Source organism: Typopeltis vanoorti, chromosome 18, assembly GCF_054136105.1.
Source record: "Typopeltis vanoorti isolate ZY-2024b chromosome 18, IOZ_Tvanoo_1.0, whole genome shotgun sequence".
NCBI lineage: Eukaryota > Metazoa > Arthropoda > Arachnida > Uropygi > Thelyphonidae > Typopeltis > Typopeltis vanoorti.
The window spans coordinates 17,188,965-17,216,152 of record NC_143566.1 but is presented as its reverse complement, the minus strand read 5'-3'; the positions used below and the strand labels follow the sequence as shown (position 1 = coordinate 17,216,152).

Genomic DNA, 27,188 nt, shown 5'->3' with positions numbered 1-27,188 from the left:
ATTCATGACGTTTATGTTTGTTGTGACAAAATTATTCCCATATTAATCACCTGAAAACTTGCAGTGCAATTAGTAGATGAGCTATGTAATCACAGTGGATCAGAAACAAGACCAATATTTATGATTTTATTTAGCACATACACGCCCTGTGTATCATATTTCTAAGTGTCATAAAATCTGTTGCCAAAAGAAACGACTACTGTGCTGTAGTCACGCGAACTTTCATGGCAAACGTGTTCATTTGTAAATGATTCCACGTGTAGCCCTAACGCGTGCGTCATTTGGAGTTGATCATATTATATTAAAAAGCACGGCCATTTTTTTCTCCTTTTCCAAATATGCATAACTTGTTGCTAGAGAGAATTTTGCTGTGCATTTGATTAGTGCCAGATTTCCTGCCACCTACTTTAACTTTGCAAAGTTGGTGCAGACTACAGGTTGTTTTTTATTAATACATTTATCAACAAATTTATTGGTATAAATTAGTAAGTTTAAAAGTTGATGCGGCATTTTCCGGTGTATTAACATTCCAATGTTTCTAAAACCTAGTATCGTATTTGAAATCTTGCTGAATGAGAATTTCTGATCGATTTGTAAGACGATTTTCATTAAATTATAAAACTTTTTTTTACCGTTCTTGTTTTCTAGAGATTGTAGGATATTATCTAATATTTTTACGTTTTCCCTAAATTAAGGAAAAACACGTCGGTAGGACATAAGACCAATAATACTTTGAAAATATATTTTTGCAAAAGCACAATCACAATGAGAAATGACCGATTTGAGAAAAATAGTCATTGCAAGTGAGGACCTTTCATTGGAGTTTCAATAGAGTCTGAAACGAAAGATATTTAACATCTTGGTAAATTACGCTATTACCTACTACTGCTTACAGTAGTATTAGTTCAGCAGTTTCGCAATGTTCACACCATTAGATTGGGTTTAGACTACATGTATTATTCCTTCCATCAGCTGGACAATTTTTGTGCATTCGTCAGAGCTGGCATCACAAAACAGATAACAATTCTGTTAATTACGGCGACCTCCATAACATTATCTCTGAAGTGTTTTCTCTCTCTCTCTCTCTCTCTCCTTAGTCCAAATTCCTGGACGGCGAAATATCCTTTTTGGGGACGTTCAATGGCAACAGTTTACACCGATTAGCCTTTTCCATTTCCACTGATCAAGCCAGAAGCATTTGTTACTAAAAATAACTTGACGAAAACTCCATTGTACTTAGCAGCATACCAGTTAGCCATCATTCACTGAGCACCTTTGGCTTTTTACCTAAGATTTCTGATTCTCAGACTATAACGTCGTCCAAGTTACTTTTCCATGGAATCTTTCTTCTAGCCATCATGATGGGATCATGTTATAAATTCCGATATTTTTCTCTTCCTCTACATGACTTTTCCTATTCTCCTGATGCAAACACTAGATGATTCTCAGCGTACATTTCAGTTCGCAATATTTGCAAAAACGATCAATACATCCGACTCCGAAAGTGGCTACTTTAAAGAACTCCTGCTCAAACGGTACTTCTGCTTCCTGGACCCTCGCCTAGTCCATCTGGTATAACTTCTGTACTACCATATTCCCATTTTTCATATCCAAATAGCACTACATATTCTTCCATTCCTCCTCCTCCATCATATATCATTAAGTTAAATCATCTCCTACCTATACCAGTGATAGTCCACTACATGCTTTTCTTCTATATTGCTAGAAAGGATGAGAAAAACTGAAAAGTTTGGATACCATCAAATCTCCTTCTGCCTATTCCCTTATTGTGCTTCAATACTTGTGCTCATTGATGTCCATCCTCTCGTCTTTGCGATCTTACTAATCTGGCATTTGTCTTATGAGATGGAAGCAAGTCTACTCCCACAAAATAAACAAACAAATAAATAAAAGCCATTCAAACTACCACCCCATTTCCCTCGCCTCAGCTGTATCGAAGAGAAAAGAAAGTCAGCAACGGTTTGTTTAACTGTCATCATCGTTCCCCCCCTCATCTCCTGGAATGGTCGTCTTCTGACTTCCAATGATCATCTACTGCCTCTAGCTGCTCAAGTAACCTGAGTAGCTTATTTCTTTCTAATCGTGTTCCCCACACGCATACAGCACTGATGCCCTATAAGCTTTGCAATCACTCCTGAGCAGGGATTTAATAAACTGGCATAATTACCTGGTCAGCCACCTCTCCTCCACCTCTATGAACTTACCCAAAATATTATGAAAGATAACGCCTTGGGGAGAATACTTCAGTTCATAAGCATTACCTTAAGACAGTGGTGGTTTTTTTTAATTGTACATACGGATAGAGTTCAAAAGAAGGGATATGTGTAAGGAACGAATGCAAAACTATTTCTTCTAGCTTTGAGATCAACTATGGATGGATTGTTACATGCGTTTCTCATAGATATGCGTATTACTAATAAAATAAAATCCGCTGATGCATTTTACTCCTTGAAGGTTTTAGTCCTATCTAACTTTTGGATACCAAGGGGGGGGGGGGGATCAGTCTCCATCCTTAACCAATCAGAGATGGCTAACTCAAACTATAAATGATTTCGAATTGATTATTATTTTTTTATGACGAGTATGACAATCAAGATATTTGGTAATTTTAAGACATATCTAGGATATCTGTTTTTTTTTTAAAGCCATATCGGAGAGACTACCATCCTCAGCCTAAAAATCAAAATCTATTATTCCCTTATAAGGGTGCGGTGGATAATACAGAAGCCTACATTATTACCCCTCGCCTACGGCCACCGGTTTTGCGACGTTTAGTGTGTGGGCTTGATATGGAAAAATTCCTTCAAAGCTAGTTATGTGGTCATCGAATATTTATAGCCCAGTTGTCTCATCGGATCGAAGACCTTATGTACTCTTGTACCTTGAAGGAATAAAGTGCATGCCCCTTTCTCACAGCCAGTCACTTCATTTGCAACGATTTCTAATAAGGTATGCAACTTACCTTGTGTAGAGATTTAGCCAAGCTTACTTCAAGGGTAAACTCTGCATGTTTTTTGTTGTTTTCTTTTTTTTTTAATGGTATGAGAAGGATGATTTCGGATTTTGTAAGGAATGACGTTTGCAAAAACCTTAACACAGGATTTTAGAACAAAATTCAGTTACATTTAAAAAAAAAAAAAATCTCTGTGGGATACGATACATTATTTCATGCCGCAGACCCAGATTTTGCTGTACACCTTTAACCCACTTATTCACAGTAAGCATTATTGCCCTGGTTCTTGGCACAAAATCGCTGATTTCTAAAATTTTATATCATGATATCTTTACGCTGAAACTATCTTGATTTATCATCGTATTGATTTATGATATATAACAGCTTCTCTGTGTTGCATCTTCTAACATTCCTCACGTTTCTTTGGCCTCAAGAAATCCAGAAGGTTTCATAATGTTAATTATTTGGCTCACAACTAGACAGTTACGTAATTACAATTAAGTAAAGAAATTGATAAAAAAAGGGTGCGTTTCGCAATAGCATACATGTGCAATAACATTTATAACTAAATTTATAATTATAACCCTAGATTTATAACTAAATCTTGGGCCGTTTTTCCTCAAAAGTATGGTAAAAAAATTTAAATTTTTCTCGTCCATTTTTAAAATTGCCCACTTACAGCGGGGAAAAACCCTCATTTCAAATCATTTCCCCAATGAAAACGGAATTATAACGATTTTTTTTTTTCAGCAGGCATTACCCAACCTAAAACTAGTTAAATATTACCATTGTTACATATCCATTTCACCCCACAGACATTATTATTAGTACCTTTTGTAATATACTACAATTGTACGTTAATCAGGTTGAATTTTCAATTATTTCACTTGTTTTCGCCACACCCAATCACGATCTCTGTCACAAAGTTATTACGTTATTCAAAAGAACTTTGTCGAGTGATGATACGTTTCTGAAAATCCGATTAGTGTGTCAAAAGTCATCATATGTTGACCTGTTTGGGCTTGGGTACTTAACCTTATGCAAAATTCCGTTTTGATGATACGATTAAAACAAAAATTAAATGATGTAACCTGTTAAGATTCAACAGTAACATCGGATTTGTGCAAATTATTTGCTACAAATGAGCATTACGTATAAAGTAGTTTAGCGTATGCTGTTTATAATTTTTAATTTTACCGATTTACTTTTTTTATATGATATTGGCAGCTATAATATAAAATGAACAGAAATTAAAGTCGGCGAATGACTAATGACATACCTTTTCGTTTATTCTAAAAAGTTATTTAGGATTTTATCGATTGGATAAATTTATTCCAAAGAACTAGAAAATACTGTGAAAATTGGCTAAGTTGATTCCGTTTTAATTTAACTAAATTAACATAACCATTAAACGGATGTGTGCATCCGTTTAATGGTTTGGTCAGTTATTTGTTAATTCGAAGGCATTGGAAAGTTTCTGAAACATGGCTCTCGTGCGAGTTAATGCATGCTCAAGGATAATAGTAGAAGGTCAACCTTTACTTATCTTCTTCCTGCAGTTCATTTTCTCGTCGCAGATAACTGGAATCTCAACGGATGTCCTTCGTGACTTCTATGACGAAAAAGATGAGGAATTTCCGACTAATCTCTGACTGAATAACGTACATTTTAAGATCTGTTTTTATAGGAAAAACCATGTTATTCCGAGAGGACATCTACCGCTAGAATCAAACAACCTGGTAGGGCAGTTTTTCATGGATCTAAGAGAGAGACTGTCTACTATATTTGGTCCTTCGAAGTGAAAAAAAACATCGCCAGTGGAGTTTAGATTTACGCTAAGTTCCTAAATGTATTATACAAACTCAAATCTAAATGGACATCTATAGCTCTAGCAAAATGTATTATTGTCCTACTTTTTTTTAATGAACTCTCTATTATCTTTTAATCCGCTAGTTCTTTGGAGAGCTGATACTCAGCAAACCAAACCGGAAATTTCTATTTGTATTATGTTGGAAATTCTGCTTCATCAGATGGGAAAAAAAAAAAAAATTCTGTTCTAATCCTTCATGAACTCATTTAAATGGGTGCCCCAAGTAATGTTAACCAGATGAATTCAACTGTACGATTCTATGCTCATTACTCCAAGTGTGTACGCTAATAATTTCTTATATATGTCGATTTTATACAATACGTATGATTTTTCCTTTTATAATATGAATTCAAGTTAGGCTCAAAAATAAATAACAGACGTATACCCGCCTACGTTTTAACTAAATATTGTTACTTATCCTGTCTCTTATAAGCTTTTAAGAAGTTCTCACAATCTATAGTATTTCCTTTTCAATGAAGATTTTTAACTTAAACAACCAGTGCTCTTAAGCGATTTTAAAAGAAGAAAAAAAAATCCCAATCCTTCGTTATCCTGTGTAGTTTCTGATATACATGCGCTTCTGTTTTCTAGTTTCACTACAATGTTTCAAGCTCTTCAAATTTAAAACACTTGTTTTGTGTTGTATTTGATATTATTCTAATTAATTATCTTCGACCTACTTTTATGTAGATTGTCTTAGTTTAAATACAGTGCTACAGACTCACTATTTTTGTCTGCCTTGTAATCTAAACGTTTGATGAGCCTGTGTTGTTATATGTAATAAATATTCCAGAAGATAAATCGAAATCTTTGCCAACATTTTATTTGACATATGATTGTTATCATGTCAGACTATTCCAATGAAGGAATCAAACGAGATTTCAGACTGCTCTGGAACATTTGTCCCTTCATTCCAGTTTATCTCGATAGTATTGCAACAGCTGTTCACGAAGCCTCGTCAGACGGCGATTTTATTTCATTGGCGTTGGTTTGTACGTTTTAACCGGCCAAACATATAGCCTTGACATAGGTCTCAGCGATCTCCAAGAAGGATGATGAAAGACCTCCCACCCACAGCGATCGAGATGTAGCTGAACCGGATCGGCTGTGCGTGGCCAGGAATTGTCATGACGTAGTAAACGGGAGATTTTCTGATGGTAGAAGGCACAAAAGCTCTGTTACATATAATAATACGATTCAATATTGACAATGCATCCGAAAATCGATAAAACGAGTGTCTCTTTCTGGGATCTTAAAATAATATCAATCACTTTTAAATTGAATATTTGCAAATATCAGCATACTTAGGCAGCTCGTACTAGTTTATGATTCGACGCTTTACTGAGAAATGTCACCTAACATAACGGAATGACGAAGTATACCCATTTCATTTTCAATCTGGTGGACTCGTGAAGTAGAGGATTGTTTTGTAAAGCCAAAAAAACATTTTCATTCCTACAGAAATATTCATAACAGTATGAACATTTCTACAGCATTCGTCACATTTTAGAAGTCGTTTCGATTTATTTTTGTATATTGGGTTGTTTTGTATCTGAAAAGCAACTGCGACAGTAATGCCTGTGTAGATTGTGTATGCCAATTTTATATTTTTGGCCGATTTATTTAACATTTAAAAAAAAATTAACTTAACCGAAGGAGCTCCGAACATTTATTGAAATAAATTCAGGAGGCGTTTCATGCATCATTGACTTCCACCGCGTCTTTCCCGGCTCAGAAATTCCTTAAATCTATTAGCACTGCGTCAGTTGCACTCTTTCATAACTAAACTTCAAACTTTAAAGGACTTTTATGGTGTTGGTGTAAAATCATCATAAGGCTTATCGGAGAACTGCAAGTGGCTTGCCAAAGTCATGTTAACTCTCTCGAGCGGAGTTTTGCGGTATTATGTAACTCTTAGCTCGTACTCAGTACCAATGTATGAGAGGTTAGCTGTAAAACCGCGAGGGATTCAAGTTTGTAATTTTTTTTCTCTCTCCCTTAGTCTGATGTTCTCCATAATAATATTTATCCATATTCGTTGCCTGAAAATCACACCCTTGAATTTCAATCTCAGCATAAGTTCTTCCTCCCCTTTTTTTCAGCATTCATTTAGATTTCTTAAATTTGGACACAGTGCAAAGCAAACAAGTCCCAAGATTTTTTTTTCATTTTAAATATATATGACACTGGATGCTACATCTGCGAATCTGGCTCCTTAATTACCGGTATATCATTGCAATGTTTGTAGCTACAGCCATTGGAATGAATAAATGTGGTCTTAACTTGGTTCAGACCTTTGAAACGTTACAAACAGAATTCAAAGATAAAGGAAATGAGAAAGACACAGACTTGAGTGTTTGCTAGATTCAAGAATGGACGAATGTCAGTTTAAAATGCTAATACGGACTGCTGTGTTCATGTTTTCACACACAATAGCCATCCTTGAAAGTGAATAATACCAGTCAATCAAAACTGAATAAACAGAACAGTCGGTAGTCCTTTGTTTAAATGGAAAAGATGTTCACCTTGGTTTTCACAACAATGTTTATAAGAAATAAGTACTTTTTAAGCTGCCAACACAGCAGTTGTTTACTACAGGTCCAGCATCGCTTAAGTGAAATCGATATAATAAAGTCCCACTGCCCTATAGTCGAACTTGAAACGGCTTTAGTATCATCAAAAAATCCACGATATCTTTCTTTTCCCAACCTTTATCTATTTTGTTACTAATTTCATTTTTTATGGTCACTGCAGCTCTTTGAAAACATATTCAGTGTTCACCAAGTGCTGGTGATTCATGCTGATTCATAAACAATTAGATCTAGTATTCCGCAAGTTTCTCTCGATATTTATTCGTTTTGATACTAAGCTGTTAAATGTAGTTAATAACATCACTGTTAACCGTAGTCTAAGTAAAGGACGACCACCATGAAATGGATTTAAAATTATCAGTTTTTAGTCGCACATACACACAATTAAAAACTATGAAACACCTCTTCATATAACATATGAATTAATTAGAACAACATGTATTGGTGCACTTGTTGTTGAGAATGAGTGTAGAATATTAGTTTTTGCGCAATTAATGACGAATGTTTTTAAGTTGTACTGTTGTCTTGACAGTTCAGATGGCGTGCCGTGCCGTGAATAAAGAAGGTAGCAGTTGTGCATAATTCTAGGAATGAGTTTACAAAGAAGACAAAAGAAAAGGGAAAATAATCATGACCCTCCCCGGCTCATAAACGGTCTAGATTAATTTAACGAGTGATTTAAAAAAAAAATTACCTCGAATATCCCAAGATGGCATTCATTTTAAGTTGTCTGTTTCCTTCCGTAAGGTCAAAGGACTCGCTGTAGCCATCGGAGACGCTGATTACACGTTAGTTCCAGAAACTCAGTTCTCTTTTTTAATGTCTTAATAAAGCCAGACATCATGTGATCTTTGTTGATATGTTAATTGGCGAATGACATGACATGGCAATCTATTAGAACTCTTTGCTCTTCTAATTGAACAGAAGAACTGAAATGAGGGAGGCTTCTTTCGTGGTACGTTCAACGAGGGGGGGTGCTTTATATTCATGTGGCACTATGGATATCCAGCTATAAGTATTACGTTTATTTTCATCAAAGAGTAAAAACATTGTAGCAATTCTCGTAAATAAATTTGCTTTTATCCGGCTATAATAAATTTCCTTTCTCGAAACACATTCGTCTTCCTCTCTCAAGAGGCATTCTCTTAAATTGAGAGGCCAATCTTCAAGGAAAAATTGCTTAAATGTTTTCTTGAAGATTTAACTGCCTTCGGAATTTTCGAAGTATTCCTCAGCTACAAAAAGTTCTTTGGCGACGAAGTTATGTACTATACCTGACAAGCCAAATTGTTTTAATCTTTTTTCCCAAGTGCAACAAACCGTTTTCGCGTGAATGATCTTCATGACTGACTGGTCTACTTGTATATAATGGCTGTTAAATTCACATTAGTTGCTTCGGTATCCTATAATGCTAAATTCTTAAGGGAAGGATCATTCCCCAAATCAATTTCGACCTTTTAAAATCTGTTGAATATCCTAAAAGTTCCAAAAAAAAAAAAAAAAAAGCGAGAGTGACCTGAAACGGTCACTCTCGCATGGCTTAAAAACTGTTATAAAACTCTTTGCTCCATTCAAAACACTATTCCAAACCTAGGCACAGCATAGCCAAACTCACAATCATGCTGAACTTCAGCGGGTAAAAACCCACCACGCTCCAAACATCAGCCAGACAAGGCCAGCCAGTGCACGGTAGACACGACTGAACATTAAAATGTCATCATTGGGAGCCAGACCCAGGAAGATCCTAAAATTCTGAAATAGTCTCCATGATGTAGTTGTGGACATTGTTTTGCTTGGTTGCAAAGTAAATTATATTTTTGTTTTAATTTTTTCCTTAAGTATAAGCAAATTCCCTCCCCCAGGTACATTCCGACCACAGATGCAACAACCCTTGCCACTTGCGCATGGCAGAAAGTGAATCCATTCCGATTATCGGGTAATCAATACGTTTCGTGGGATGGGTGTTTATTATTCACGTTGGAAAATTAGCTTTTCTTTTATGAGCATTCTAGATTTTAAAGTGATAACTAGATTGCTTGGGGAAAAAAAATTACTTATAAACCACTGATTTCGCGTGTTGGTGGCGATTTCATATATCGCCTTATTCTTTTCTCCCATTCAAGATGAATTGACTTTTCTTGGCAGTCTGCCAGCTACAGTTTTCTCTCTACCATGGACAGACTATTCTCTCTTCCTCATACGTATATTAGGTCCTAGTGGCCCGTTACGATTCGAAACCGCGATCACCTCGAGGATAAGGTGGTTAGCCTTATGCTTCCCGGTGTCTGCAGATGAGTGTGTTCACGGTGCCGGTTTGCCTGTTCTGGGGGAACGAAAAAATTCGAGTTTCCGGGTGAAAAAACCCTACCTCCGTATGAGACCGGTTAAATCGCCTTTAGTCTTGGGAAACCAGATAAAAAGGTTCCTCAAGTCGTGGACAGACTATGCATTAGTATATTTTGCTTTCTTGTTCATTAAATTGAACACATAAGGTAGTAACTCTTCCCTATTTAGTAGTATAAAGCACGTTGTTAATACACGTGACATGAATCATTTAATATTTAAAAATAATAACGTATGGATAGTTTTTCTCGTGTGCTATACAACGCCAATGCACGAAAGAATGCATGTTCGCGGAATAATATATGTTACAATTTTTAGCAGGCTACATAGAAAAATACTATTAAAAGTTAGTATGACATATGTCATTTCATTTCAACGATTTTTATTACATTTTTCATAATTATTTACTTTATGCATTTTACATTATCATTTCCATTAGTGGAAACTAATCACACCTTTTAACTGCATTGACTTGCACTAGCTGATTTTAGCCAATTTTTCATCTCGCCAACTTAATTTCTATATTCCTGCATATGAATGCATCTCCAATTGCCCAAAGTTGCTTGTATAACTGCAAGAGATTTTTCTACGCCATAAAGCAGTTCCTATGAAATAAAAAAGTTAAATGTAATTATTATGAATCCTATTATCTAGAGAACAAACATGGAACTTTTTCCTAGCACGGTGTGATCTCATTAAATGTTAAACATGTTCCACTTAAAAGACATATACAAACATCATATCCTCAGAGGGATTCGAACTCGTGGCCTATTGGGGGGAGGGCTACTGAATGGAGAGCGTACAGTATACGCTATTTACTTGGTTAACCAAGCAGAAATACTGATGGGTAGGAGCAATACTCTTTCTCTCGTTAACAATGTATGAGATGAACGATTTAAATAGCAGTATTTAATTGCACAGTGAAATGTACTGGTAGCATCATATCATATCATTTAAAAAATGTCGAGTAAATGGTTTACATTTATGAGCATTTTTTTCTCTTTAGGTGACATTGCGTCATTTTTCGCAAAATAAAAATAGCAAACTGATGTCACCGGAATTAGTGTATCTAATTAGTGTGTTTTTTATAGTCAAACTTTCTCATTCTTCGGGAAGATGACGTACTGCCAAATAATGATTTCCCTTTATTAAACAATGGAAAATTCATTTATTACTGATCCTGTGCATATTACACATTAATATAAGAAAGATATTCCAATGCACATAAGAATGCACAATTTGTATCCATTCTTCATATGGTTTTTTATTTTTGTGCACTGCCTTAAATTAAATATCCCAGTGGTATTTTGAAAATATGTACGAGGGTGGTCTGAAAGTTCTCGGCCTAACAATGAAAAAAACGAATTTATAATTTCAAAAGTATTTCTATTTTTCAACATAATCTCCCTTAAGACTAATACATTTATTCCATCGATGCTCCATGCTATTATCTCGTCCCTTTAGTGGTTTTCAGTAAGATCTGAAAAATACACCTCTGCAGCTGCAATCACCTCTTGATTCGAAGAAAAACTCTGACCAGCGAGGAAGAGTTTTAGTTTGGGGAAGAGGATAGAACTTACTCAGAGGAAGCCAAATCTGGAGAATATGGTGGATGTTCCAACAATTCATAGTGCAGATCCCTTAATTTTCCCATTGCCAAAACATCTTTATGGGTAGGTGCATTGTCCTGATGAAAGATATTTTTTTTCTTCTGCAAACCGGATCTTTTCTCACGATTTTTTTCGTCTAGTCTGGTTAAAAGATCGGAATAATATTCCCCGGTTATTGTTTTACCCTTTTCAAGATAATTAATAAACGAAATGCCTTTAGCATCCCAAAACACCGATGTAATGACCTTTCCTGCTGATGGAACCGACTTTGCCTTCTTTGGCGCTGAACAACCGGCTTTTGTCCACGGTTTTGACTGCTGTTTGAATTCTGGTGTGTAATGGTGAATTCAAGTCTCATCCATAGTAATAAATCGACGCACAAAATATAAGTTTTATTTTTTGTTAAAATTCTCCAAGCAGTGTTAAGAGATTTTCATGTGAGTGCGTTTTTGATCTGTTGTGAGAAGCGCGGCACCCATCTTGCGCAAAGCTTTTTCATTTGCAATTCTTCATGAAAATACATCCTACACGTTCTTTCGTTCTTTTGAAATGCCTATAGTCTCAGTAATTTCAAGCACTTTGACTCGCCGGTCATCCAATACCATATCGTACACTTGATCAATGATTTCTGGTGTTACACTTTTTGGACGTCCTTCACGTGGATCATTTTCAAGGTTGGTACGGCCACGATTTAACTCGGCAGCCCATTTCTTAATTGACAAAAACGAAGGAGAAGAGTGCCCATAAACCTTTATGAACTTCGAAAGAATTTCTTTTGCCGTTAAACCTTCTTTTACAAAGAATTTTATAACCGCACGCTACTCAATTTTATCCATTTTAAGGGTAGACAACACTTTTGCTTCAGATAGCTGTATAAAACAAAGTACTTGACAGAATGACTTGCAATTTCACATGGATGCTTATGACAAATGTACCAACTTAGAAAAAAAAAACTATTGCCGATAGTGTTGCCATCTATGGTCGAGAACTTTTCAGACCACCCTCGTACATAAAGATGCCTAATGACAATTTTACGTTACACGTAATGTTCCTAGAGGATTTTACGATATACTGTTATGTATCCACACATTATTACTAACTACGATATGGATAATGAAGTGTCGACGTGGTTCGTCCTAGTGATGGAATCCAATACTTCAAATTTTCTCACAAACGGTTCTTCACAACAGCAGAATTTGAGAAACCGGGGTTTTATTAACGTTATTCTTTGGTATATTGAGAATACCAACACAGGGCACAATCCGAATCCGTATAACAAATCGATTCTTCTGTTAGAAGAAGAATAAAATTAAGGCGAATTTAACTCGATGAGTTAAAGCTAATTTTTACGGAAATGTTTTTTTGTTTTCGTTGCAAAATATCTTTCGCATTCATTCTTTTCGATTTAAATTTACCAAATAATATCTAATTATTAATAAGAAGGGTTCTTGTGGTGGGTAATGAAATTTATCCTCCACCTAAAGACGTTATTGCCCAACATCCGTGCTGGGATTCAAACAGCCGATCTGTTGGTTAGAAAGTGGAGTGCTATCCATCCATCCATCCAATCAGACGAACTTCTAGCTGCTGAATTTAAGCTTCCGCATACATATCATTTGTTTTCGACAAACAGCGAAGCATTCATCTTTTATTTTTAGCTCTAAAAATGAGGAATTCAGGAAGCCACTGCACGGTTAAGCATGCGCACAGCTTAGATGGAATATTGTTGAAAAACAAATCCAGAAATTCATTCTCACAGAATGTTCTACTGAATAAGTAGTGCAGTTGATTCATGGAGGACAGTGACATGTTTAACCATCTTATAATGGATTGCCGGTTCTACTGCAGTTGGCTGACACTGAAGCAAAGCATCTTTCAATTCTCTATTGAATAGCCGTTGTATTCTTCCAGACCATTCGAAGTGAAGAGACGAATGTTTACCTTCTTTGGTTTATAGGGGGAGAGTATTCAATAGTATAAGAGAATGTTGCCGATGTTTTGGCAAACCTTTCCCGAAAGTATCTGCAATTGCTTTTAGGTGAGCACTTGCACTTCTGTTTGTTCCAGGATCAAAGAAAAGATTTATTTTCTACATTTTTCCGCGACCTCTTTGGTTATGTTTGTTAATCTGCCGATGCCTGTTGGATTCACGAGTCCTTTTGGCTTTTACAGCGAATGCGTCCTACTTCGCTTTCAAAACGACTGCGTTTGAAAGCAAGTTCCTTATACTGGAGTATCTGCGAAAGATAAGCTTTGTTTCGGAGTTTCTTGGCTGTTATACATTCTGAATTCCACCACTGCTTGGAGGAAAGGCAGAAACTAACAAAGTTTTGGGGTGGTTTTATTATTGTGTACACTGTAAAAATTATTCACTTCATTAATCAGGTATACCCTGACTGTTGTAGAACCAGATTCTGCTATGGATGAGAAGATATTTCAGTCAGCTTGATCTACTCTCCGTTGCGATATCCGTGATGGAATATATCGCTGACCATGTAAGAGTGGATATCACGAGAAAATGATCGCGCAAATGTGCGTAATGTTTTCTTCTTTTTTTCCATTTACAATGGAAAAAGAAATGAACATATTAGTTCGAAAGCAGTGAATTTTGGGTTTTCTTGTGGAAGAAGGTGTTACTTCCACGGTTTAGGAGGGAAAGATTACTGTTTGTTGTATATACGCTTCAGAACTCGGATGTTAATTCGTGCATTATCCCACAGAGCATTGGGACCACTCAAGTCTTCAATTAACACTATGGGAGTAGTAGCTGCAATATTAGATCATCCTGGGATATGCATACGATCGTTAGATACACCGTGATATAATAACAGATCCCACTAAGGCGAATGTTAATTGCCTCTGTCATTATTGAAAAGGAGCATGCTTGACCACAAGGATGAGTAGGTCGAATTATATCGTTTATCCCCCTACCCTATTTTATCCTAGCGTATGAGTTACTGCAACGTAAGATCCTCACTAGGTTTCAAATGTCTTCTTGCAAGTAGAATCATATTTGTTTTTGCCAGAGGGCCTCGATATCCATGTTCTGCCAGAATCCGTGACATTTCCATTGTACGAAGCTGTTAATTACTTATGTTTGATGGATCCACCTCTGACTTCCAGTTTTCCTTCACCACAAACAGTGGTGAAGGGGACCTTCCTGTACGTTAAGTGAGAATTTACTTCATGTCGGACAGAAAGCACAGTATTGTACTTAGCGTAAACCTAATAATGTTGCATGTCAAACAGCAATCCCATTACACACGTTTCCTGTGTACTAAGCGTAAACTGTCAAAAAAAAAAAAAATCACTAATGCAAAAATCAGTTGAAACTTTGTAACGTCGTATCAACCTTGGGAAGAAAAGCCGTTATTTCACCTTTTGGCAAGAGACAACGTGGTTAACGGGATTATGGTTGGGTTGATGCAAGCCTTTTCTAAAAACCACCGACCGTATACAATTCGCTTCACAGTCGAGTGAGCGAGGAATGGGGTGATCCGCGTGAATAATCTTCCGACAAAAATTAGGAGATCGTACTGCTACATGCCAAAAATCAGCAATTTCTGCTAGTCACCAACGCCGGTGCGACTCTCAGGTTATATAATTCGTACTACTAGTTGCAGACGATTCTTTACAGTTCATTAATTTTCAGAGAAAACGCTGTCGCCAGCACTGTGGTATCCGAATTATTTATTTATGTATAAATTTCATCTCCTGAGTACTATAGATAAAGAAAACCGGTCGGTTATTCGAAGAGATTGAGCATTCCAATTAAAAGCAGCTACTTCCATCTATTTGCTGCCAACTCGTTAACCCATGCCCATTTTTGATACTGTTTATGCAGATTATAACATTTATACGAACTACATTAGATAATAACAGGAGTTATAAAAACATACGTTGCTTTATCTTGTTGAAATCGCCATAAAATTACAGTACTAAAATGAATTGATTCCATTACATCCATATGAATGTGCCTTGTTTATCGGGTTAAACAATCTTTTTAATATAGAATAAAATCCAAAAGGCTATTTATTCTATGTTTATAATATACATGCACACCTTTATGTCATTCGTATAGTGAAGGTATGCAAGTTCTTTTCACTAAAACCTTGTATCTTCCAGATCTACCTACTCACTGATGAGACCTCAAAAAAGGTTGAAGCCGGTCTGGGTAGTGACCTCTCCTCATAATGTAATTACAGTATTACATCCCCTAGGGGTTGTGTTTTTACATTATGAGAAAATATCAAGGATAGTGAGGGAGCTTGCTCCACCTTTGATACGAGTTGCCTTGGTGTTGTACTACCAAGTGGTTACTTACACTTGGATTTGCCGATAGTTTTTCGGTATGAAACTCATAGATCTTAGTCCTAGTTCTTAGAGTTTCGCTTACTGGCAGATAAACATCAAAGGATTTCTATCTCTTTCATTATCTTTTTAATAGTTTGAATCCATTTCTCTTGACAATTCTTACAGGTTTGAAATCGTCATAGATTTCTTTCTAGCTTTAGGTGGCATTTATCTCATCGCGGTTCTTCGTTCACAGTCACTAGTTTGTCATCAGTATTCACTTATTAGAACATCGACATACAGTTGCATAAATTTATTTTACCCTTTCTATGCTATAAGTTCATTTTAGTCTCTTCTCTCATCCTTCGTTTCCAGTCTTCTCAAAATTCACAAAACTGGCATTTTTTTTAGAAATTTAGTTCGATCGCATTAAACTATATAGGTGTTATTTCTAATGCAAAATTTAGAAGTAGGAACAATTTAAATGTAATTTTGCATAGGTAATTATAAAATACTAAAGAAGCAGTTTGCTTTCATTCGCTGACTTGCGTTGTACCCACGAATTAAACATAATGGCAATTTCTCAAGAAAAAGACTTTCCTTGGCCTCTTCGTCCTTTTCATGGATTTCTTCATGTAGGAAATATGTCAAGAAACATGTTTACATTTACCGTTAATAAGAACAGTGACCTGAAAGAATGTATTTAAAGATCTTGCATCGATGTAGATGTGTTAAACCCGAGATTTCGCTAAGTGTAATAAGTTTTGAGTTCGCAATAAATATTTTAAATGCATGGAATATTTAGGTGGATCTATGACACATTTAGTCTATAATTTAAAATTTTAAGTGTTGGACATAGTTGCACAGGGTCGGAGACAAATCCCGAAGGCCAAGGCTCGACTTGGACTGTGGAGTCATAAGAAGATGACACATTTAGACCTACTGATAGGCCAATCTGCTGCTTTATTTTGTTTAGGTGATTTGTTTTGATGTTTTTGCTTAGTTTATAATAATCAGAATAATCTAAGAATTAGGCTGCATGGATAGCTTCTTCGTTCTAACAGGTTGTCGGTTCGGCTTCCTCTGTGGCGTGAATGTTAATATTTATGTCGTGATGACGGTAAGAGCCACCGGTTTCCATGAAAATCTTAAAAACAGTTACACTAAATTGATTTTCTTTTGTTTAGCATAGCTTGTCTAGAATCATACTAAAGAGAAGAAAGCAGAGTTAATAGAGGAAGTATATTCAACAAAAACATTAACTGCCATTAATTATATCTGATATGCAGCTATCGTAGGACGCCTTAAAATAAAGTCTATCTTTTCTTGTTTCTACACATTTATTTCTTGCTAAACAGCTATCAGTGAAACTCGAACGGCGGTTGACGTAATTGCCTCTGATACTACAGTTATTTTCCATTGTTTTGATGCACATCCTGGTGTGGTATCACTACAGGTCCGGAACAGGGAGCTTCACAATGGAAGTGACTTGCAGGAATTTTCCTCTTTCGATGTTTAGCCGGATGACGTCACTTACGAATAAGGCCTTTCGAAAAAACGAAATTACTTCCCCACAGAGTAACCACGAATAATTTAAAGATTCAGCTTTTCTTGCCAAACCGGTTCTTGCTTGTTTTTAGTTGTGTTTCTTAATTCGTAATCTTGCCATTCTTTCATAATTTAGTGTTTTACGTTATTCCAATTAAATTGTAATGTCAGCATAAATTATTCCGCAAACTGTCTTTATAATGGAATGATAAGAATAATTAGACCCGTCAATCAAATTTACGTAACTCATGCTGCAACTAATGCTTCCAAATAAAGATGACTTGAATTATTAAAATCTTAACACTCCAGCGTTTGGCGCACGGTTAACTCTAATATGTATCGATGTTTGCGCCAGATATATATATGCATCGATCATTCAAAATTTTAATTCCATAAGATGCTCCTAAAGCTCACATTGCGGTATAATGTGGCTTATTTCATAAGGTTATGAATAATTAGAACAGGTATCTGTATTTTTTGCAGTGCGAAAAAAAGTAATGCAAGTTTTTGTTCGTCAAATACTCAGTAACCAGCGCTTATTTGTGCCTTTGCATAGCCTTAAAAAGTTTTCCCCTCCCTCACACTCTTTTTTTTCTTATAAGAGGAAATATTATAAATCCATTCTTATTTCATAGCGAAATATATAGAAAATTAGGTTTCAAACGTTCCCATTAAATCTACTTCGCAGAAATGTAGAATTTTAGGATTTTTCAATAATTACAATTACGAACCGACCGAGAGTTCACTTTTGAAAAATACAACTCTGACAAATGATTGAATATGGTATTAAATATATGTTTATTGCCCTTTTAGGCTTTCTTCCTGGTCTCTAATGAGAACCAACAGTTCACAACAGCTGTCAGGTCAGTGAAACCTAAAAGCGCTAATAAAAAGGCAATATATATGATATGAAATCTTGAACAGAGCTCGCGTGTTAAGTGAGACAACTTCGATTCTGAGAATTGTATTCTCATAAGCTCTCTCTCTCTAGTTTTCTAAGTTTCTATACATTTGGCTATGAAATAAGGATGGATTTATAATATGTCTTTTCTATTAAACTATTAACTTAATTTAAACAAAATAACCTGTTTAACTAAAACACGTATTCTTTGTTTTTCTATTTCCTTTTTAACTACAATTGCTTTTGAGTAGTTTTCCCGTCTCAGCGATATTTGGTAAGCAGTTCATATCATGTGTATATTGCAGTCATGCCACAGAGAACAAAAGGGTGATTAACTCTCATGTACAAGCATGCAAACAATTGATAGCATTGACCAAATCCGGTATAAGCGTTTTTTTTTTTTGTTATGTGATGAGTGAATATAAAAATCGTATATATCACTGTCAGTCAATAGCAGATTATTTACTTTAAGTATATCTCTTTACCTATCTGTATGTCCTTTTAGTGAAGTGTAGTACAATTGCTACCTTGGGACATGTTATATTGCGAGTGTCTTAGCCGGTGGAATACTCCATGTTCTGAGTTCCTAGAGCATAAACCCGTTCCTTCGTAAAAAAGTCTAGCTATTTCATCTTTAATTTTTATCCGTCTTTAATAAAATGACTTTCAGTTATTGTTCGTGAAAGTGATGCTCAGAGATCGAAATTTTTATCCGCATGTCCATTGATACTTGGTCTAGTCCAAGAGTGAATTAGAACAGCCATAAAAGTTCTTAATCAGTTACTTGTGCGCTTCACCTTCATTATAGTGCTAATAGGTTGAAGGAGGGGAAGGAGTTGAGATTTTAAATAACTTCTATTGTTTCAATTCAAGCTGTATTAGTTAAATTGAAAGGACAGAAGAGGCAACTAAGGCCATGGGGATTGTTTGTTTGTGGGAGAAGAAAAACCAACCGACCTGCCTTCGGTTGAAAATCCTTGACACAATATTACTAGCGTCCTACATGAGATTCAAATTCAACGCTATCCATGAGGATAGAGCTTCCATTCTTCAACTTACAGGCCATGAGTTTGCAGCTATTATGTTGTGGATGTTTTCAGGTGTAGCCATCCACGTTGATGAGTACAGCTTTCATAAGTAGGAGTCGCATTGAAAGTGTCATCTCATCCTGCTTCAGGACTGTTAAATCTGATACCATTACCAAAGCTGAATAAAGGACTAGATGAATATTTCTTATTTGGAATTTGTGTATTGTCATTAATAAAATGGTAATGGTTTATATTATAATTTGAGTGTAGCAGTCAGAGTTCTTCTATAATGAAATTGTTCTACATTCCTTATTGATGAGATGTCGACCTGCTTGACCACTGGATAACATCTTTACAAGATCTAGGTTCACAATCCACTCTGGCATGAGAAGATATGGAATTACTCCAAACCGAATTTATAATCCTCTGGGGGTATGAAGAGGGCCAACTGATGTGTGTTTGGGGAAGAGGGGTGATGCGTTCATTGTCCACGGTGCCAGCTTCGTGTCTGTAGGAAGTGGGGGCGTATTGGTAGGGAGACTTTAGTAAAACATGCATCCAACACATGCCGATGCTGTTTTTTTTTTTTACTACATGGATTTAAAGAGTAAAATAAGTGTTTTAGAAAAGAGAAGCATAACATTTGATATCAGCTTCTTGAAAGACAAGATTATCTGGAGGAAAATGGCTGCTAGGAATTTAGCAGTGATGCAACGTTTTCATGCAGGCTATCATTGTGTTCATGTAAACCCATTGAGGATACATGTCAAGACATTGACGAAAAGGAATTTTAAGCACTTTAGTTTTTTTTTATCAAATAGAGAAAAATTGGCCTATACTAATGGTGTTAAAGGGGAAATTTTTCAGATAAATAATAATGGGGCTGTTATCTAATAATAAGGCTTCGAATAAAGACTGCATTAAAAGGAAATATTACTTGTTCGTAATACCCGATGTGTTCTGGTAATAGCATATACTCATACCAATAATCCTTGTTAAGAAGAAAGAAATAATTTACATTAATAGTTTAGAATAATGCTTACTCTCCATGTTGGAGAGGTTTCGCTTGTTGAAACATGGTCAAAGCTACGTCAGTTGTGAAAAGTTGATCCACAGAGAGCCATGTAAAGCGGGGAACAGGGGCAAATTACTTTCTACACAGATATCCATGCAATCGAAGTGACGTAGTTTATTACACTATCTTCGTTTGAGAAATTATGTAATTTATTACTGTGGGCTCAATTTCAGAAATATCTGCCCAGTTCAGACGAGACGGTGTAGGTACCACACCGTCGTCCTTCTGTTAATCAGTCATTCAAGAAAGTGAAAGTTCGGCTGACAGAAAAGTATGGAAGAGAACATTTACAAAGTATGCAAATATTATTTCTGATTGTAATTTGCAATCTTTTTTTTGTTTGTTTTTGTTTTAGTGCAGTAACATGCTAAATTAGGAACATGCGGTTCTTTAAAAATGTTATATTCATTAGCAAAGATGTGTTTCTCTACAATAAAGTTGAAATAAAATTAAATATGGGTATTGTTTCCCTACTTTTGTAGGGGAAAGATTTTTTTTTCACATTCTCGAGCGATGATGTCTGTTTCTCGGTAGTGTCGGTGTGGTTTATTACACATGTATTGTTTCTTAGTTGAGAATCGATTTTAATATTTCCTTCTGCTTTGTTTGACTGTCAGTTTTCGTAGTTCTACAGGACGAGTCAATCAATTCCCTGTATGAAAGGGAGTTTGTTACATGGTGAATATTGTTATTATTTTTTTTAAAGATGTATTGTTTTTTGTTTTGAAAGTACATTTGAAATTTTCGTTTTCCTCTATTGGTTGACAATTTTCGTATTTTTGACAGATAGTTTATTTTAGATGTATCGTTTGTGTGAACAGGTTAACGGTTTCCTTTCCCGAAACGTATGTTCTCTTCACCTTCCCGTCTAAAGAAGGATATAAAAATGTCTATTACACTATTTCGTATTTCTTGTAGTGTGTGTTTCTTTCCTCCTGTGGGCGATTTGAACTTGATTCTGCATTTTTCACTGTGTCATTTCTTGTTTAAGTCCAACAATCGATGCTACAATAGAAAAATCATTAAATCCTCAAGAAATCACACACCAGTTCAATCTGGACATCAATAAAATAAATAAAAACACTTATAATTCACTAACAGTATTCATTTCTACATATAGAAAATTCTTTAAATCCTCAAGAAATCAATGAGAATCTGATCTTATATAAGAAATGCAAAACTCTATGCAATCTAACTCGGCATTAAAATATGTGAACAAAAATGTATGTATGAACAAAATTACCTAACCTTCCCCTTCAAAAACACAAGGAGAACACACCCATTCAAAATCAAACCACAACATAAAGAAACAACACTAGAAAACTGATAACCCAACTATTCTTCCCACTACACAAAATATACATATAGAAATATACACCACCGCCCCACAAAAATAGGCGTACCCGCCTGGGAATCTCCTTTAGGCTAAGGGACACAAAAAGCATCCCGGCTCCCACACACACACGACCATGGAAACACACAAGAGACAATGAACACATACTTCTCTCATCCCACTACTTCCTCCCCTCTCATTCCTTCTTCCCACACATGACCGGCTAGTACCCAGGGGCAACGAACAGATCACCCTCTTTCTCCCTCCCCTTCAACCTCCCTAAACACAAATCCTCTGGCCGTTCTTATACCATCAGGGGGTCATAAATTCGGTTTGGAGTATCTCCATATCTTCTGGCATGAATGGTTCTGCGCATCTTCAGATAATATATGATTTTCATTGCCTGATGTGAGACTATCTACGTGCTTAATAGAACCCATTTTAGTGAAACGTCATTTTAAAATTCAAATTTCCTCTTCAGATTGAAGCACCGAAACCGCTAATGAATGCTATGCTTTCCACTGTCGTTCTGAAATTGCTCCACTTTTTATTTTGCTTCTTCCTTCATATGTTGTACATGATTATTCCACTTTTTCTCCCTGTTACCTGACCATTTTCCCTCGAATATCTGTCGAACTGTATTTTGTTATAGTGCTTGTAAAACAAGGCATGATCTGTGATTTCACCACAATAGCCATAATAAAATCTACAATCAGCTCTTTGTAAGATGTCATAAATGTTTTCCACTTATCTAAAGCGCGTTTGTAGAAATAGTGCTTACGGAAAACAGAGTGAATTGCAGATGGAGGTGAAAAGTGGCTACTAAAATTACTATTAAAACACTAACGTAAAAAAAAAAAATGTACTTCATGTACATTCTGATAAATAATTGTTCATAAATTACGTAATGCTGTTTTTAATGTATACTACATTTTCGATGTGTGAGCAAGGGTACAGAGAAAAGGACCTTGAAGTTTATATTTTTGAGAGCGCTTGATGAGAAAAGCTGCCTGTTTCAGAGATAGAGTGGAAGTCTTGCAAAAAAATAAAAAAAATAAAATAAGTTTAGTGCATTCCAAAGAATAATAATGTTATTTTAAAGTTGGGCAGCAAAGTTAGCGGCTGGATAGTAGAAAAGTAACATCTTTAGTCAAAAGGAGCAAGTTTTTGGAGGCTGAATGTTGTGTTTGTGTCAAGAAAGGGAAGTAAAGAACCCAATCCAAGAGGATCTAAATATGAAAAATGTAAAGGAAGGCGAACAGATCTTTACCAGAAAAGATAGGACTCATGTTGCTAGTATTTGAATATGACTAAGTTGTTCCCACTCCATTGAAAATTGCAGGGTAATAAGTATTTAAAGCTTCGTTTCATCGGAGACAAACCTTGCAGTGCTCAAACATCCTTAGTACTCGTATACCGAAGAGGAGGTAATATCGGGTGTGCACAGCTATGAAATTAGGTTTATAACATTATATTCATTTCCCTCGTGTAATAATAACTTTTTTCGTTTAAATTTCTTTTAGCCATTTGATCAGGCTAGGCTTTGCTTCTGAAATTACTCCTATCTTTTCTATATACGGTTTTCTATAATCTTTAATTAAAAGTATAGAAACCGGCTGTTGGCTTTTAAGTAGTACAGGCAGAGAGAAACAGGAATTTACGGGGAGGGGAACATATTTACTGAATTTCCAAGAACACTAATTCTATGGTGCATGTAACACTGTATATGAAAATATTAATATTCCAATTTGACATCAATCGTATTTTTTCTGTATTCAAAAGAGAGGTTGTGAAACCTATAGTACATCAATGCTGTGGGTGCATGTTACAAACAAAAAAAGAACAGTCATTTTTTTATAGTCTTTGAGGACCATTGTTTGAAGAGAACTTGTAAAAAAAGTTAGGTAACTAGAACGAAGGAGATAGTTTGGTAGATTTGAGGTCAGACTGAGTGAATTTTGGCTACAACATTTATAGGTTAAGAGTAAATGGGAAGGATGATGGACGCCAGTACAGGAGAACAGTACCCATGAAAGTATCTATAGCAAAAGTATAAGACACAGAAGACAATCAGGTTCAATCTGATTATCTTCTTTTGACTGACATCGAGAATTTTTATGAATTCTTGATGCGCCATTCCAAATATAAAGACAATATTCTAAGGTGGGTAGATTTCGGTTTTGTACAAGTTACTAGTTTTATAGCTGTGTTATAATGTCTTCAACGTGGTTTTTGCAGACTATGGACGTGGGGTGTTATGGCCGGAAGGGTTACAAGTCTGTCCACAAGAACAGATTTGATATTTTTCTCTAAGATATTGTATTATCAAAGTTATTTATTATAAAATTATTTTTTGTGTGTGTCTGTGTGTGAGAAAGAAGGCAGGATGAATCAAATATACTGTTTTAATCCAAAATCAGCCTGCAATCCATTGGAATTACCAATCTGAAAGCCCCAACTTAATGACTACAAAATGAAAATTAATGACTGAATTGGTGCGTGTTTCCATTAATTCATCGAGTTAAAAAAAATTCTGCTTCCTTAATAAGGTACAAATCCTACGCTATCATTTCAAAGTGGGTTTGCTAAATCCTTAACTTTGGAACGTAATTTTTTTTTTATCCTTAACTGATGAACGGGAGCACAATAAAGCCTACCTACTGGTTTGTTTATAACCTAGATTTATTTTCTTTCGTTTCATGTAATCCGCAAGAAATATATTCAAAACCCTACATAACATTTCGTTTCATAATGGTGTCAGTTAACTGGAAATTATATTTTCTTGTAAAATCTTTCTATATCATGTACACATAGGATGGGGTACTACGCGTGTCTGACATTTTGAAATAGCTTTGCGAGTTCCTCAAAATTTTATACTTGAAATTACAAGTATACAATTTTGAAATGCAGTTATTCTTCGAAATGTTTGAGAGAATTAATGTTTCGGCGATTCAAATTAGATGAGCATTTATCAATGTGATAAATATAATTCATTTGACATTTAAAACGTTAAATAAAGTACATTAGTAAAAACAATAGCGGATTGTAAGTAGTATATTATTTCTGGTCTTTCGATGCTGGATTACAGAGAGCGCAGCTGGTAAACAAGGATTAAATAATATGATTATTATGCAGTTATGTAGATGAAGTGAACAGCAGCTTGATTATGTAACTCAAAAGATTACAGTGAAAAAAAAAACAATTATTGTACGGCTGATACGGCTAATAAAGAAAAATAGTTTTCTTAATTTAAAATGTTTGTCAAAATTTTGGCGAACACTTATGACAGACTAGATTAGAAATTTTGGTACAGATTCGATTTATTTGAAATGCTAATATCCTGTATCTCAAACTTTAAAAAAATAAAATAAAAAATCCCTCGCTAGAAATTTTTTAGTGATCCCCCCCCCCCCCCCCCCCAGGATATACTCTAATAGCGATTACTTTACACCCATTTATCCAGCTGAAGATTATAAATCTTTTGGCCAGACAACGTCATTTGGAAAAAAAATATTCTTATATATTTTTAATTTGAACTCAAGGTCCAAGACCACGTATTTTAGCAATCTTTACTATACTTTATAAAGATAATTTTTTTTTTGTTTTCCCATCTACGAAAGATTATTATAAACCTATAGTACATTTTGTACTAAGGGGTGGGGCAATTTTTTTTGTCATTTTTTTAACCAAAATTTATGTTTTTTTCTTTTTTATAATTTTAATTTTTTTTTACATCGTCTGGAAGCACCGCTCTAGAGACGGAATATGAACTTTTTCTGCCACTTCGATCCTCCAATAAGAGGGCGCAGTGGTCTCACACTGGGCGATGAATCTCCCTCCTAAGACTATATACACTGAGCATGTGTTAAACCTTACTAAACACATTCTCGTTCAAGAACAATATATTATTAAATACACCAACCAATATGATAAAAAACAAACAGTCTATTCTTTCGAGGGATTTTCAGGTCTCAATGGTTTGGAATTACTGCTGAAGGAACCAAAGGGCATCATTACATGTGGAGACACTAGAAGTATTGACTTTTATATTATGAAAAATCTCGCTACCAGGATCATTCTCGGATTAAAATGCAAAATGAATCGGTGAGTTGTTACTGCAATTTATTTTTGCCATAAACTAAAAAAAAAAAAAAAAAAATTATATATATATAAATATATATATATATATATATAAAGCATTATTAAACCTCCCCTTCCAAACAACGCGTGCCTTGCATGTTGCATACAGTTAAATTCAGAATGAGTTTGCTTCTAATTCTGGCTCAGCATCTCAATATCGTTAACACGAAACTTACCTTCCGGGAGGACCACTTTCTCCTTCGTTTTCTCGAGGCTTAATGAACGCCATCAGAACGTAATCCACTGTTTCAACATCCGATTTGCATACATATGCATAATTACATGCTCTGAAGGACTCGAAAAATTCGTACACTATCCCGGAATTCTTAGCTTTTTGTGCATTAAGGGGGGGGGGGTCGTGATTTCTTTCCTGGTAGAGGTGCTATCTTCTTTTTAACACATTTTAGGAGGTGGGGGGGGGGGGGGCTGCAACTCTAGAGCTCGTCAATAAACACCTTCCAATTTTATTTATATTCTCTCTCGTTATCTACATCTTACTCCTTAGGTATTTTGTAAATTGAATTGGAAGTAAAATTAAATTTTATTTTTGCATTAATAACTGTTTATCCCATACTATTGTCAAGTCGATACAAATCATCGAAACAGCGAAAACTGTTCACGAAAAAATACACTACTCGCTGTAATCAAACCGCGATAAGAACACATCACATTTCGAATTAGACTTGTTTCAAAACTGGAGTGGTGGAAACTAGTGTGGTCGGAAGTAGATCGCAACGTATGACCTCGATTACAGTATTTGCATAACTTTTCGGGACGAACAGGAAATTCTTGATGCCGAGTAATAACAGGACAGGAACTCATAATTCCGCTCACATAGCGTTTAATAAAAGTTGTTTAATACTGCGGAATGCAGTCGAAGCACTTCGTTCTCTGCGTACACCCACCGTGAGATAACATTCTTGTGGCAAGTGCAACTTAATCCTATGCAGAAATGCAGTTCAGGTTCAACCCAGTGACATGGAATTCATCTCTGGGAGCATCACACAGTCACGTGTTTGCTGTGTTCACCAATTCAACTGGTTAGTGACAAAACAGAACAAAAGCTTTACTTTTGTAGAAAATAAATAAAGATTCATTTCCGTGTTTATTTTCTTTTCTATAACTTCCAAAGTACGGTTTAAAAGCTGCAGGAATCTGAAAGAAATATCTACTTCCCCCATCACGCCATTTGTCTTTAAAATGGTACATGCATTCTGTGTACAATGTCAGTATTACGGAAATAACGCAAGCCATCGCTGTCATCATCAGCTGTTGTAACCGTAAAACAATCGTCATGACTTGTACCCATTAACCTTTGGAGACAAATTCTACAGCATGTCCGAATCTGGCCGCGTATATTTTTTATTCTTTACAAAATTAAATTATTTGTTATTTATCGAAAGCACACAAATATTTCCTTAATTAAAAAAGCATAGCTTTATGTTTTCTTAGGTTGATGGCAAAATATTTACGTAGTTAAGA

The 27,188-nt window shown here is 35.5% G+C and overlaps 1 protein-coding gene across 1 annotated transcript in view; it reads right to left on the bottom strand.

Moving 5' to 3' along the window:
- LOC150096515 (potassium voltage-gated channel subfamily KQT member 1-like) overlaps window positions 1-25,935 on the bottom strand; it is a 231,548-nt gene extending 205,613 nt beyond the window's left edge. Inside the window, exon 1 of the mRNA XM_090408631.1 lies at window positions 25,883-25,935. Within this exon, the coding sequence (XP_090264757.1) occupies window positions 25,883-25,935 (53 nt within the window). The remainder of the gene's footprint in view (window positions 1-25,882) is intronic.
- Between the last annotated feature and the right edge of the window lie 1,253 nt (window positions 25,936-27,188).